The 13,936-nt window shown below is 42.4% G+C and overlaps 1 protein-coding gene across 6 annotated transcripts in view; it reads left to right on the forward strand.

Annotated features, from left to right (window-relative positions):
* LOC122568389 (AT-rich interactive domain-containing protein 2) overlaps positions 1 to 13,936 on the forward strand; it is a 55,188-nt gene that overhangs the window by 35,258 nt on the left and 5,994 nt on the right. For 3 of the 6 annotated variants that reach the window (XM_043728068.1, XM_043728067.1, XM_043728070.1), the window contains 7 exons: positions 93 to 244; positions 9,917 to 10,383; positions 10,563 to 11,077; positions 11,341 to 11,726; positions 11,818 to 12,037; positions 12,128 to 12,518; positions 13,567 to 13,887. In XM_043728068.1, coding sequence (XP_043584003.1) covers positions 93 to 244; positions 9,917 to 10,383; positions 10,563 to 11,077; positions 11,341 to 11,726; positions 11,818 to 12,037; positions 12,128 to 12,518; positions 13,567 to 13,887 — 2,452 coding nt within the window. The remainder of the gene's footprint in view (positions 1 to 92; positions 245 to 9,916; positions 10,384 to 10,562; positions 11,078 to 11,340; positions 11,727 to 11,817; positions 12,038 to 12,127; positions 12,519 to 13,566; positions 13,888 to 13,936) is intronic. The other 3 variants (XM_043728072.1, XM_043728069.1, XM_043728071.1) reach the window with 2 other exon arrangements.

The following is a 13,936-nucleotide window of genomic DNA, read 5'->3' on the forward strand; positions in this document are numbered from 1 at the left end:
TATTTATTGGTACAACGTATTTCGCTACGAGAATATAATCGGATAATTTGGCGAATTATCGTAGCGCGTAACAGAGTGGTGTGTTATTTCAGGTATCTGGACAGGTATGAGAAGGTACACTTTCTAGGGGAGGATGGCCAACAAGCTGACGACGACGACGAGGATTCTAGACACAGAAAGTGGTCTGCCAGGGCATTACACTCCGTTCCTCTTACTTATAACCATCATCAACACAATGTCGCAGGTAATTATCAAATCCCATTACCTTAACGTCAAGTGTCTAGGCCCTGTCCGATAACTAGATCGCCGTTACGGAAATCAATTCCAACGACCGGTAGGGATAACGGTGACGAGTCAACGACGCGAAATCTCAGCCAATTAACCTTACGTTACCGTAACCTCGATCGATGCGTCGAGTTGCGCGCGTTACGCTTCTCCGAAAAGAACTACCAAACCCTTTGTACGCGATCCTCCGTTCCTCGTTCCTATCCGGTAACCATCCTACTATTCCACGGTGTATCGAATTTTCGAACCGTCACGCCGTCCTGCTTTCCAATCACATTTTTGTCGCGCGAAGCCCGCAGCGTTTGCCGAATCGACCGCTGAATTTACGATCGTTCCTGATAAACCGTTTTTGCCAACTTACGCAACCCTGTACTCGTCGCGCCGCATTTCGCATGTACCTGCACACGCACCAACCACTTTCGAATGCGTTTTCCACCCTATGTATTGTTCCCCTCTATTTTTCTCCCTCTTTCTCACTATCATCCACCTGTACGTGAATTTAGAAACGTACATACATCACCCAGGGTATATGGATATCACGCATGTGTGCGAAGGACACGTATACGTGTCAGGTGCCACGGTTCAATAATTCGCTACGTTAACAATTTCCGTTTGTCAGAACTTTTTCGTCCTACGTTCGGATCCGCTCGGGTTCGCAAAAACCATCGCTACGCCAGACAACAATGCGTTAACGGTGTTACGTTCTCGGTAGCTTACCGGTGTCTTATTCCCAAAACAGGAACACGATTTAAACTACACTCGTGTCTATCGTCTCGCTCTAATCTCTCGTTTTGCATTTACCACTGGATACAACTAGGCTGTTCGAAGCTTTCTCTAGGATAACCGAAAACTCAGTCAGCTACCCAACCAACTAGCTAGAATTCTACGAAACGTTTCGAACAATGTGAGAGAAGCTACGAGATTCTTCAAAGTTCTTCGCCGAACGTACCAACACCTATGGCTTGTTGCGACCTACTGACCACCTACATTTCATAATCTCATTTTCACACGTAGAATTTCGGTAGATCGTTTCTAATATCCGCGGAATATCCGATCGTTCCGGTAATCAATTATAAACATCCCTCCGCGCGAGAAAAATGCATCCGTGTGTAATTGCATCCTGGCCCAATTAGTTCCAAGCGCGCGCATTATCCTCCGCGCTGCTCGCTAATTCGTTAACGACGATTTATGTTTCACCGTTAATCTCGGTCGAAATAACACCGGTTGCTCTGTGTGCAAGGAGGAAAGAGGAAGTGGAATTGAAAAAAGTTGCGTGAAACGCTGATATAGAGAAGTAGGGAGAGAGTGAGCGAGCGAGCGAGCGAGCGAGTAGCAGTGTCGAAGAGCGCGACGCGGCGGATCGGCGCGGTGGTTCGAGGCGAAGCGACTCAAGTGCGTCTGTGACGCGCGAACACGCGAGCGCAGGGACTCCGGAGAACCGAGTCGAGTCGAGTCGATTCGAGCCGAGCCGAGCCGAGCCGAGCCGAGTCGAGCCGAGCCGAGCCGAGCTATGGAAACAGGTGAAAGCTCCGAAACGTGTTTCGTAAAAAAGCATCGGTTAAGTGTGTTGCGAGAATATCTGCGCTCGCGCTATAAACGCACTACATGCAGCATGTCGAGGCGGCAACGGGTTATTGACGTGTTTCTGCGGAGCTGTGCCGGCCGAGAGGAGGATGTAGAGATAGAGAGCCAGTCTGGCTGGAATGCTTACGTCTACGGTCTACACGATACAGACGTACATACGTAAAGACCTATACACGTATATTATATACATGTATACACGTACACGTATACGTGTACATGTACACGCGGATGGGGCTTGGTGTGCCAGGGAGTGAGAGTAGAACGCGCACAACGTGTGCAAGATAATTTAATGGGCAATAATCATGACACACATAGAATCGCGCATACACCTCCGTGGCCGCGCTTCGACTGTCGGAACGCGGGTCTATATTTTCTGCGCATGCGTACGATCGACTAACAGCTTCGTACCGAACTGCTCGTCACCCCACTTTCCTCTCTTCTTGTTTCTTCGTTGCTCTTTCCTTTTCCTTCCCTCTCTTTCCACTACTTTTCGAACGATACGCCGGACTGGGGAACGGTTCGGTGCTGAACGTTCGGTAACTTGGCACTTTCGGTCGCTTCAACGATTTCCACTGAATTCGCCGAAACTCCGGATTGACCCGACCGCCAACAAACCTGACGTTTTTTCCTCGCACGCTACTTCTCTTTGGATCGACTCGAACGCGTTGACTTTTATACCACCGCGACCGGTATAGTTTTTCGCTACAGAGAAAACTGCTGGCATTCTAGCTTATTATTTTACAATGGTGTGAACATACGTTTGATAATTTGTTTGTTGAAAAGACGCGCAGGTATTTCTGCGTTGATGTTTCATTATCGTTATTGAGCAGATAACGCGTACAGCGTCCACTTATGCATGTCTCGCGTAATTTAAAGCACGTTGCCATACAATTAATATCGGTTATTTTGATTCGATCACTGGAACGGGCTTAATTATATCAACTAATTGTTACATTCTTATTTCTCGATTGTATTCTCGCGTTAATCTTAATCCGCGATTCGCTGAATCGTTTAATCAAGCATTATCCAATATGTTCTAAGAACAGGGGTAAACATTTTTATACGAGCAAAAACATTCTGGCATCGTTAATAAATCGTATTAATAATATATCGTCTATGCGTGCGAATCAGCTTTTAATATGCCGCAAATCAGCAAGTTCGTGTAATAATAAATCCAATCTTTTCAACACACTTTTCGAAATGGAATGCTAGTACGTAATTACGTACATGCAATTTACATTGATACATATTTACAGCGTGCGCTATCTTCTCTTACATGTTTCGTATTTTCATTATAATTTTTCAATAAACCTTGCTGCGACTTAAATCTGAATAACATTCTTTCTCATTTTTATTCATAGAACATATTCATGAACCGTGGCTTATAAAGTTCTCGCGCATCTTAGATTTTCAATAAATTAATTTCTGTACAAGGTACAAACGTCAAACTCGAATCGACTAAAATGAATGAAATTGATTCTAGGTTTATTTAAAGAATTACTGTTTCGTAGTTGCCGATGTTATCTTATTTTTGAAACGGACGAGTCAACATTTTCTTAAACTTGCCTCGGTTATACCTTTTCTTACGATAACGTTTTAAGGTATTAATTTGTTCAACAGAGCCTCGCTTTACAAACAATCTTCGCGCTGGGATAACAAATATGACCGATCTCATGATCCAAGAGCAATAGCGATACGTGTATTTAAAAATGTCAAATTTACGTACGAATACTTGTGTTTAAGAAAGACGAAGAACATTTCATAATCTTATCGCAACTAGAACATTTAAAAAATAATTCTTTCTAAATTTCTAAAGGAAATGTACGTAGCATTTCATAGTATTCGAAGATATCGCGTTTTAAGTCGGGCAATTGCGTATTGTCCGTAAAATTGTTTGTAAAAACAGCGCGTTAAAAAATTATTCGCAATTGGAACGGTACGGTCATTTGTAAAATCAACTAGACGCAGCATGATGCGTGATTTTGCGATGAAATAATGGGCGTGCACCCACAAAATCGATGCCGCGCGTTTAAGGAGCGTGTACATTGTACACGTATATACATACACGCATACATATATCGGTGCGAAGTCCTATCTTGCTCGCTCGCGCTGCATGCGCGCGTCCATGCGTAACATTATATCGAGGCGTGGAAGTTTGTGTGTGGCGCGAGCGCTAAACCGTTCGTTAAGCATTCGCTACGCGTAGTCATTGAATTGAACTTCAACGTTGCCACTGACTAGGTTCATCGACGTTCGCAACTCGCGCTTCCGTTTCTTCTACGTCGAGTTAATTCGACGGAAAACAGATGTGCTCGTTGATCGAGGCGGTATGTATGAAAAACGTATCTATCGGAACGATAACATTTTTCAGCCTATTCGATAGCTATCTTCCACGATAGTTTTGACTGAACTCCACTTCAAATACCGAATAGATAACCGAATAGATGCCCGGATGAATAAATAATTTGTTATTGGTTAGTAATGTAAACTAGACTATCTGATTGTTTTCTTTTTTATTCGAGTTTATACCCTTATTGAATTTGGTAAATGCTTAATAACGAATAATTAGTTACTTCCTAGCATCGATATGATATATAATGTAAAAATTTCGTTGCGTTTCTTAGATTTTCTTTACTAAAATCCACGCTTAACCTCACTTTATGGAAAGCCTCGCAATTGACCAGGTAATCGGGAATTAGCCCAACGATATGATCGAATCTATGATATATGCGATGTGATCTCGAATACAAAACGCGTATGCATCTCATAAGCGTTTGGTTAATACGTTCTGTTGGTTACTTGAATCTCGTTACGTTGGAATACGCGGATCGGCTAGAAAAAGCGGCGGAAAATTCGGGAAAAAGGCAAAACAAATATCGAGATCGAAAGAGAGATAGAAAAACAGAAGAGAGAGAGAGAGAGAGAGAGAGAAGTAGCGCGGTGGGAATGAGAAACGGGCGTGTGATAAAGAAGCGTAGACAGAGATGGAGACACGATGCGAGAGTCACAATCAATAAGCGTTTGCGGGGATAGGTGTTCCGTGAGTCCTCGATCCTGCCAGAGTAATACAGCATTCTGCACGCTTGCGCGATGCTCCGTAGCTCCCGATTTCAACCCCCACCTCTCTTCGGCTCTTTTCAGCTCTACGCGTTTATCCCCACTCGGTCGCCGTCTTTTTCTGCCTGCGTTTCGCTCGTTCTCTCCGGTTGCTACGTCGCCTGAATTCTAGCGTCATCCAGGTGAACCGGCTACTCTCGCGCGATTGGTGACGTCTAGACTAGACTGCGTGCCATCGATATACGAATGCCCTGCAGCCGGTTGTGCCACTGCGTACGCACACAGCGGCGACAGCTTGTTACGGCGCGGCGTTTGTCCTTTAAGGCCAATTAGCGGCGTCGCGTGCGCAGCGCCCCCTGCACACCTTGCGCGTTACTCGCTGGTAAAACAATGCCCTTAACCTCCTACGATTCGTCGCGTATCTCTCTCTTCGTATTTAAGGACAGAGAGACTCGATCAAATTATCGATTAATTAACTTGTCACGCTGACCGAGAGTCAGCTTGGCATGCTTGCACGTATGCGTTTCGAGTACATGCGCTTGTATGTGCACATGTATGTGTATAGTTGAAGGGTTATCGCTTTAAATAACTTTAGTGATCACCGAAGCGCTTGGTAGGATAAGAGGTTTGCTAGGTAGTTGAGACTACTCTGATATTTGAACGAAATGTTTCTCGTATTTAGTACGCAGTATTTAACGTGTAATTGGCGATTTCTAATAAAAGATACAAATATAAAAGATGGAAAAATATTCTCTACTTTCAAATGGTTATTGTCTGGTGTTTATATCGCGTACTATACTCGTGTTTATAATCGCACGCTGAAACCTAGCTCGATCCGCCTTTTCTTAGCAGTTCTCAGTGTTTACGCGGGAGAAGCACAATGGAGTTTAAATTACTCTTCTATCGCTTATCGGTCGCTCTTCTGTAAAGAGCGCGTTCATTTACGCGCGAGTGCGTTGACGGGACGCGGGAAAAGACAACGAGCGCTGGAGGACACTGTGCTCCTGTCATTGTTATCGGCCATGAAGAATGAGAAATAACGTCGTTGGTATTGCGTCGATGCGCGTATACACGCGTGCCGTATACAGCCTCTTGCTGTTACCGTGATAAGTATTCGTATTGTTTAATCGTCGTTGAACTGTGAATTTTCATGGTAAAACTGTAAGAAGAAAATGAACTTTCAACGGCGCCGGTTTACACTATTTTCATCGGCATGGAGAGTCGCGTTAAAACGGTTTACGAGCGCCTCCTTTTAGAATTTCCGCCGACATTTGGCAGCGTGTCAAGTATTCTGCATGGATTATTAACACGCGAACTTTATATGTACTTTTGCGATGATGAATCGTTTCTCCTTTTTTTTTCACCGATGATATAGAAATGTAGGATATAAATGGAAATGACTACATCGAGTATTGACGAAAATGAGATTGACAGAAATTTTTCTATATTATTAACGTGTGTGTGTGTGTATATGTATATATATATATATATATATATATATATATATATATATAATTTTATATATTAATTTTTAGGCTTAAATTTAAAGAAACGGAAAATGAAAAAGCATTCGATAGGCGACAAAGTTATTTTCAAGTTACTGGCGCACACTGGGAGGATTACGGCGATTAGAATTTAACGTTGTTGTCTCGCGTCACGTTTAAAGGCGAGACGGTGAAGAGGATAGGAGTAGAGTAATCGGAGTTGATAGACGTTGCACGAGCAGCAATTGCAGTTATTAAACAGGATTCCGCGGATCGTGCAGGCGTGCAAACGCGCGAATTAAACGTCATTTCGACTTTACTTCGCAGCAGTACGTCGACAGTGAAACGGTGAAACTTATAGAAATTAGACTTCAACGATTGTATTCGAGCGGATGATGAAATTTGAAGGAAGCGATAAGAACGACGATAAGAAATAATAAGTCGAGCGTTGTCAAGTTGCTACGTCAATTGCCGTTAGTTTACGTGTTGCGATTGAAAATTGTAATTGCTAGTGCAACGAGTAATGGGATCTTGCGTATCTGGAACGATGAAACGATAAAATTAGGACGTAAGATGTAGCGCAAGGAAAGTTCTGCGACGACTCATAGGCCTGGAAGCGAATCTTTACTTGGCTGATCAAAGACAACTCGTTACTCCTGCCAAGAATGGCCTTTTCGTGTCGTTTTCGAAAGTGTCCTCGATCATTGCCAAGAATTATTCTTACCACGATTTTACTTATTTTTTTCTCAAACTGACCACCTATAATCCCCCTTACGTAACCTTTTTCGATGAATTTTTCTTGGAACTTGCTAACAAACAGATTGATATCAAAGAAAAGATTACGTTGATTACGTCGTCGCGTAATATCGATAATCATTAATATTTACATCGATCAGTAATTTATGACGTGTATTAGTTGTGTCGCGTGTCGAACGATGATAATTCTTTAGGCGATATTGGCAATCGTCGGATGCAAATGTTAAGCCTAATACTTCAATGAACGTTTCGCTCGTTCCGCTAAGGGATAACCGCTAATTAGACATAACCGATAAAAAGATATCGCGAAAGAAAGAGTGAAAAGACGCGAAAAGAGCGAATTATTTCTTTGATAAACGCGTACAATACATAGGAGTATTGGTATATTAGGAATATTAGTATATTAGGAATATTAGTGGAATAGTATTTGCATCGTCTATTTAAAAACCTACGACAGATCTATCTATATCTGTAGGTCGGTATAATTTATAATCCATTGGTAATACCTTTTTGCTCGTTCTTCTTCTCCTCTCTCGTCCCTTCCTTCGTGTTGTTTGTCTCTATCCATTCTTCCATCGCTCTTCAATACTTTCTGTGTTATCTGGTTTCACCATGTATGTAGTAGATTTTACTAGATTTCAACTAAATTTTTTAGCACATACTCGTGTACTTATATGTTGTTGTTGTAACGCTCGAGGAATATCCATTTTATGGTCGATATGATAGAACGTTCTAGATCTAATGGTTGTTTAGACACGGAGCGCAAGCTTTGTTTATTTGGATCGCAAGCAATCTTCGAATTTACCTGGCAAGCAAAAGCGAAAGCGAGGCTGCTTTTCTAGAAGAAGCAGCTTAAAAGAAAGCTTAAACGTAATGTCAGCCGCGTTACGAGATAAATCGTATCTTTTATCGCCTCGTTCAACCAGAAATACGAAAGAATCTCGACGGGCAGAATTTTATTAGCGATCCTTTTTCTCGCGCGTCCTTACCGCGCGCGCGTTTTTCCTTTTGCCCCGTTTCTCCCTCCCTAGGCTTCCGCCGACGGATTCCGTAGTTTCCGGCCAAAAGTAGCATTTCTCCCGGGACGCGCGATATTGATCGCGGTTTTGCGGCTGCAAAAGATTACCGCGATTTGCCATAATATCGCAAGTTCCAGTCTGTTCGAACCTCGTGCCTACACCGTTGCGAAGAAAGGACGATTTGCCGGCGGATCGAGCTAGCATCGTGCGAAACACGTGCAATTCTAATCCACGCGAATTACCTTTCTTCCGTTGCAACTCGTATTCTTTCTTGTATTTTTCTTTTTTTGAAAACGATAAAACCATAACAGGACGGAGCGCGTGTTTATATAGTTTGATCGATCGATTCGTCGATATTTATCGATATTGATACCAAGTATTACACGCTTTTTATACATAGTCGAACGCCCACTCTGCCAGAGACAGCCGACAGAACTAGTTAATTTTAGTTGCGCTATTGTACCCTGTAGCGAATGAAGATATAAATATCTCAGAATGAAAGAACATCTATCTTAATTTTGCCTTACAATTTATGCGAATCGCCGTACATCTCGTTGAAATCTACGTAATCCGATTTGTCTGTCGATTATTTCCATTTAAAAGATCAGAAACGAGCTGATGTATTTTAGCCGATATAATTCTCTGGTTTCGCACAGTTTGCTTCTCTTCGATCAAATATTAATCTTTTTTTGTTTTTTTTTCAATTATTCCGTACAACCATACCGCGTATACGTATAGTAAATTTAAAGTACAGAGAAAATTCTTGAAACGGCCGTGTCGATTAATGGAAGGATTGGTTGGGTGAAAAATGGTGCGACCGATCCAGATATTTTCGTTGCTTCGTAGAAATCTGGCCCTGACCGTGTACAACCTACTTACATTCGTGATTCGTCGATCGCACCAGTTGCACGAGGCGTCGTCGCCGGTCGGCCAGTAGCAAGCGGATCTTCCAGTCTTCCTTTATTTATAAAAGAACCATTTGCAATTCTTCCTCTTTCTCGGCATTAACGATATATGTAAAATTTGTAATAAATATGATAAATGGTAGAGCGAAAAGATTCACTTTAGAAAACCAGCCACTGGAATAACAACTGTACTAAATTCTCCACTCAACTGGCTATTCTCTGGCAGCGAGCGGGGAAAACTAAACTCTACCTTTGTCTAAACTGCCATTTAAAAATGTGTAACAAGCGCGCGACAACCACTTGGATTTATTAGTTTTAGTAGACAAACTTTGCCGAGGTTCGCGAGAACACGAGTTAAATTTGTACAGCGTTGCGTGTTACGCGCCGAAAATTTCTCCAACTTTGAGAACGTTAAGCGATCGATGTATTTTTGCTGGTTTGTCGCGCCAATCGATCACGCGTGTATCTATTAAACCGATACTTTCGATTTAGCGGTGGAACGGTGTTGTTAACGATATTGCGAGAAGCAGCGAAACGTTAACGGGGCTCGATAAGAAGAGATCGGAAGAGATCTAGATTCGTTTGTTCGGCGTGTCTGATGGTTGTCTTAATCCGTGCAAACGTTTGCCATTGTATTTCACGTATATGCGTACTATTAACGAAAAGAAAAATCACTCGAGATCGTTCGCAACGTTTACGTTTGTTCGCAAAACATCGATTACTGTTAACGACGAGAGTAGTTATGAGACGAGACGAGACGAGACTTCTCCATCGCCAATTAGTAAGAATAAATTAATTTTGTATCTTTGTCACGTGTCTTTTCTAGAATCTCTTCGTGATTACAATGGCCTTTCGTCGGACCTCTACAAGCCATCCAACTACGATAAACTCGTACTATCGCTTCTCTCGCCTCTTCCCAACGAACAAGACTTCGCCATCAACGTGTGCACGTTGTTGTCGAACGAAGGCAAGCACATCCTACGTCTCGACAAGTATCCCCGTCTCGTCAACATACTGCTGGCGCACGCCGGTATCTTCGACTCACCCGGCACACGGCAGCTCTTCATCGAGGTCTATTCTCGCGTGAGGAATTACTCCATCAACTCGTTCTGGTCGGACGTTCTCGACTCCCAGGACGTGATAGATCTTACGAACGAGAGGACGTTCATGAAGAAACCAACCGCCAGTCCGCAGACCTTCTCCAGACGGAAAATCTTGGAGAGAGAGAAGCAGAACAGAAACGCGGTGTCAACGGAGAACGACGAGGCTTCCACGTCGATGGAAGTCGACGGGGTAAGATGCAATTGGATATTACGTCTGCGCGTCTCGTTTAACTTTTTCACGTTCCACTTCGGAACGTAATCGCTTCCTTTGAGTTTAATTAACGAGCAAACTGTGTTACTGCATATTTTATAACGCCATGTTATGAGATTGGTTTTCGTTTCGTAATCGGAAAATATGTATCGCCGCAGATGATACCGGACTGTCCAAGGCTAGATCCAACTGGCTCGCATCAAGACGAAATTCTGAAAGATCAAAATCAAAACTCCATAAAGTTTGAAGAGGAGGACAAAGATTTGTTTTGTGTGGGACGAACGCTCGGAACGCAGGATCCTTATGGCCAGCGTGTGCTGCAAATAGCATCTATCTTACGGAATCTGAGTTTCACTCCGGAAAACGCCGCTGTATTAGGAAGAAATCGATGTTTCTTGAGATTTGTATTGCTCTGTGTGCGGGCAAGGTGGAGTAATTTGCACCAACTTGGTTTCGATATACTAGGGAACATAGCGAATGAAATAATCTTAAAAGAGGCTGGTGAAAGGATAACCGATGTTGTATTGTCGTGTGTAGCAAAGGGAATTGAATCCCAAGACAGGTTTATCGTTATCTCCTGCTTGGAGGTGCTTAACAAAATTAGCCAACAAGACAGCAACGAAGAAATTATTAGGTTTGGATTAGAAGACAATGTGTATGAACTTATATGCAGGTGAATCTTCTTTCATAAATTTCCATATACAATAACTCTTTCCCTCCGATGATATTCTAACGCTTTCTAAAGAGACGTGTCTTCCTCGTTTAGTTCGTTTACTTAACCATATTGCAAATTTTAATTATCAACTTTCACCGTAGAAACTTTCCCCGTATAATTATATTCATAACCGATAGAAAGGACACGTATCGTACAGTTATTAGTAAATATATTACAACTTGTACAACTACATAGGAACTTGTGTTTTTTTTGTTTCACAGGTTTTTAGCTCTGAACGACATAGCTCTTCTGGTATATACCTTGGAATGTTTGTACGCGTTGACTTCGTTAGGTGAAAGGCCATGTACCAGTGTTGCGCGCGTACGCGGAGCTATCGACACGTTGGTCGCTCTTGTTACTGTAGAAGCGCAAAGTTACGGTCCAAAAGCGTGTATTCTGATGAGGGTAATCGAGACAGTGTCCACGGTAGCGTCGACACAGAACGCTGCTCAGAACACCCCGGTTACCGCTACTGCCCCAGCTACGACAGTGTCCTCCTCTGTACCAACCACACCGGTTACGGTTACCGCGACACCAGCTCCTGTTAGTCCAGCACCGTCGCGACCAACGACACCAGCCGCCACTGCGACAAAATCTACGACACACAGTACATATCGAACTAATCAAGTACATCGTCGAAGAAAACCCAACGATAGATGACGATACATTGATATTCTCCTTTCTATGTCTATGTTTAGAAGCAGTGGAGACGAGTAATTCGCTTCAACAGCAGCACGCCCATCAACAAATCATACAGGAAAACGAGCAGTTCGCTCTGAGTTGGTTAAGAGCTACCTTCGAGCCTGCGCTTGGCGTACGTATAGAACAGGAAGAGTTATACAAAAAGTATCTCGGTTGCTGCACAAAGATCGGTAGAAGAGGCGTTATTGCTCCGCTTCACTTTCCAAGATGTGTTAGGTAATCTCTGAATTTACCCAACGAGATAACATTCGCTCCAGCTGTATCGCACGAAAATCAATTTATCGATACGAAACTATTTCCCTATAGATCTGTATTTGGCGGAAGCGTCGGACCAAATCCGTTGAAAGGTGAAACAACTGGTACTCAGTATTACGAAGGAATCCGAGTACGGGCCACACCTCCCCAAGTAACTTATCCGAGCCAAACTGCGGTTGGGACTAACACAGCTCCAATTCCAGCAGTCAACACAACGCCAGTAAAGGTGCTTCCCGTACAACAGCGTACAATCAAGAGTATAAGTCCTGCTCCTGATAGCACGGCCCTAGACAATCCTGCATCTGGGCCTCCAAGAACCCCTGCCCCAGCGTCACCTATCCTAAAAGCCCAATTGTCTGCTCCACCGAAACCACCATCCAGTATCTCGAACACTGCAACTCAATCCCAAAATCCAGTCACCAAGGTTGATTCTAAAAGTCAGGTGGGTCCAAGTCCTAAGCTTTCTACCATTCTCTCTACCACTCATGACCTTGGTTCTTATTTTGGTTATGGTCTCACTATGCTGTTATAATATGGGCTTCCCTTAACAAACTTACATTTTGCATGTTTCGTATCCCGTGTCGAATCCGTCGATTCATATGTGCATGCAGATAAGTAAATGTGTGAACGGTGTGAAATCCGGATCGTCGATCGACTTACTTACATTTCCGAAAACTTTCTCGCCTTAGTAAAGAACCGTTTTAATGTCTAACATGTTTATATGAAATGTATAAAAATGTATAACCATTCTTTGCTTCGAATAAGTAGGGTCTGTAACTGTAAACTGACGTGTATGAAACAAGACGAAGCTCACTAAATATATAGATATAGTATATAAATATTAATTTAAGCAAAAATTACTACTATAACGCCGCTATATACTGTTTATTATTATATAAAGTAATAGTTTCTGCTCAAATCCGATCATTTCGTTTGATATATTGATCAAAGCTTACAATTCCGTCTGTTTTACACTTTTTACCAGTAATAGTTATAGATACGATGCTGGCTAAACAAGTTTTATCTTTGCATGATCGACGTATTATTATTTCACAAATACGCATTCTTTGATTGAAATATTTCTATCGTAATATAATACAATATTCCCGCTATGCGATGATATTCTTCTATAACAAGTATACATTTTGTATTTGATTAAATCAATTTATGTTGCGTCAATCCATCTCATGCTTAATAATAAACAAAATGCTGCTACAGATTTTGTGAAATTCACTGTCGTCGGTGTTGAACATTGTTCGCGGCATATAGCTGAATCATTCACGTACTATACGATATATCTAATATATGAACTATCTTGCAGTGTAATACTTTCCAAATAACGATAATTAAAGTATTACTGTTTAAGTATGTAACTCTCGCGGCCTCTGTAGATTCCATTTAAAGCTAAACGAATCAATATTTCCGTAATGTAATGATGTTACGATATGTCGCAACGTTCATGTAATTACATTACTATCGTTGTTGATTAGGTGTCAGTGTCGCATCCTCACCTGAGTCAAGCGTTGCTGTCAAGTGGTTCCCAAACACAGCCTCAACCACAGGTCCAGCAAGTACAGCAAGTACAGCAACAGTGTCAAACGGTCCAGGTAGTTGCAAAGGAAGATAATCGATGTGGTACTACATCCAGTTCCATAATAAAAAGCCTTCTGGCTACTAAGGTAACGGTCAGCAGCGACTGCATGCCCAGTACTGCTGCGACTTGTGTGACTACCCCTACTGCCTGTGTAACAAACACTACTGCTAGCATCGCATCCAGCATCAGTGCCAACCAGCTAATAACCAGCAACCAGGTATCATTGTTGTACATTAACAATGAAAACTGTAGTATTTTTTTTTTTT

The sequence above is a fragment of the Bombus pyrosoma genome, linkage group LG6, assembly GCF_014825855.1.
Source record: "Bombus pyrosoma isolate SC7728 linkage group LG6, ASM1482585v1, whole genome shotgun sequence".
NCBI lineage: Eukaryota > Metazoa > Arthropoda > Insecta > Hymenoptera > Apidae > Bombus > Bombus pyrosoma.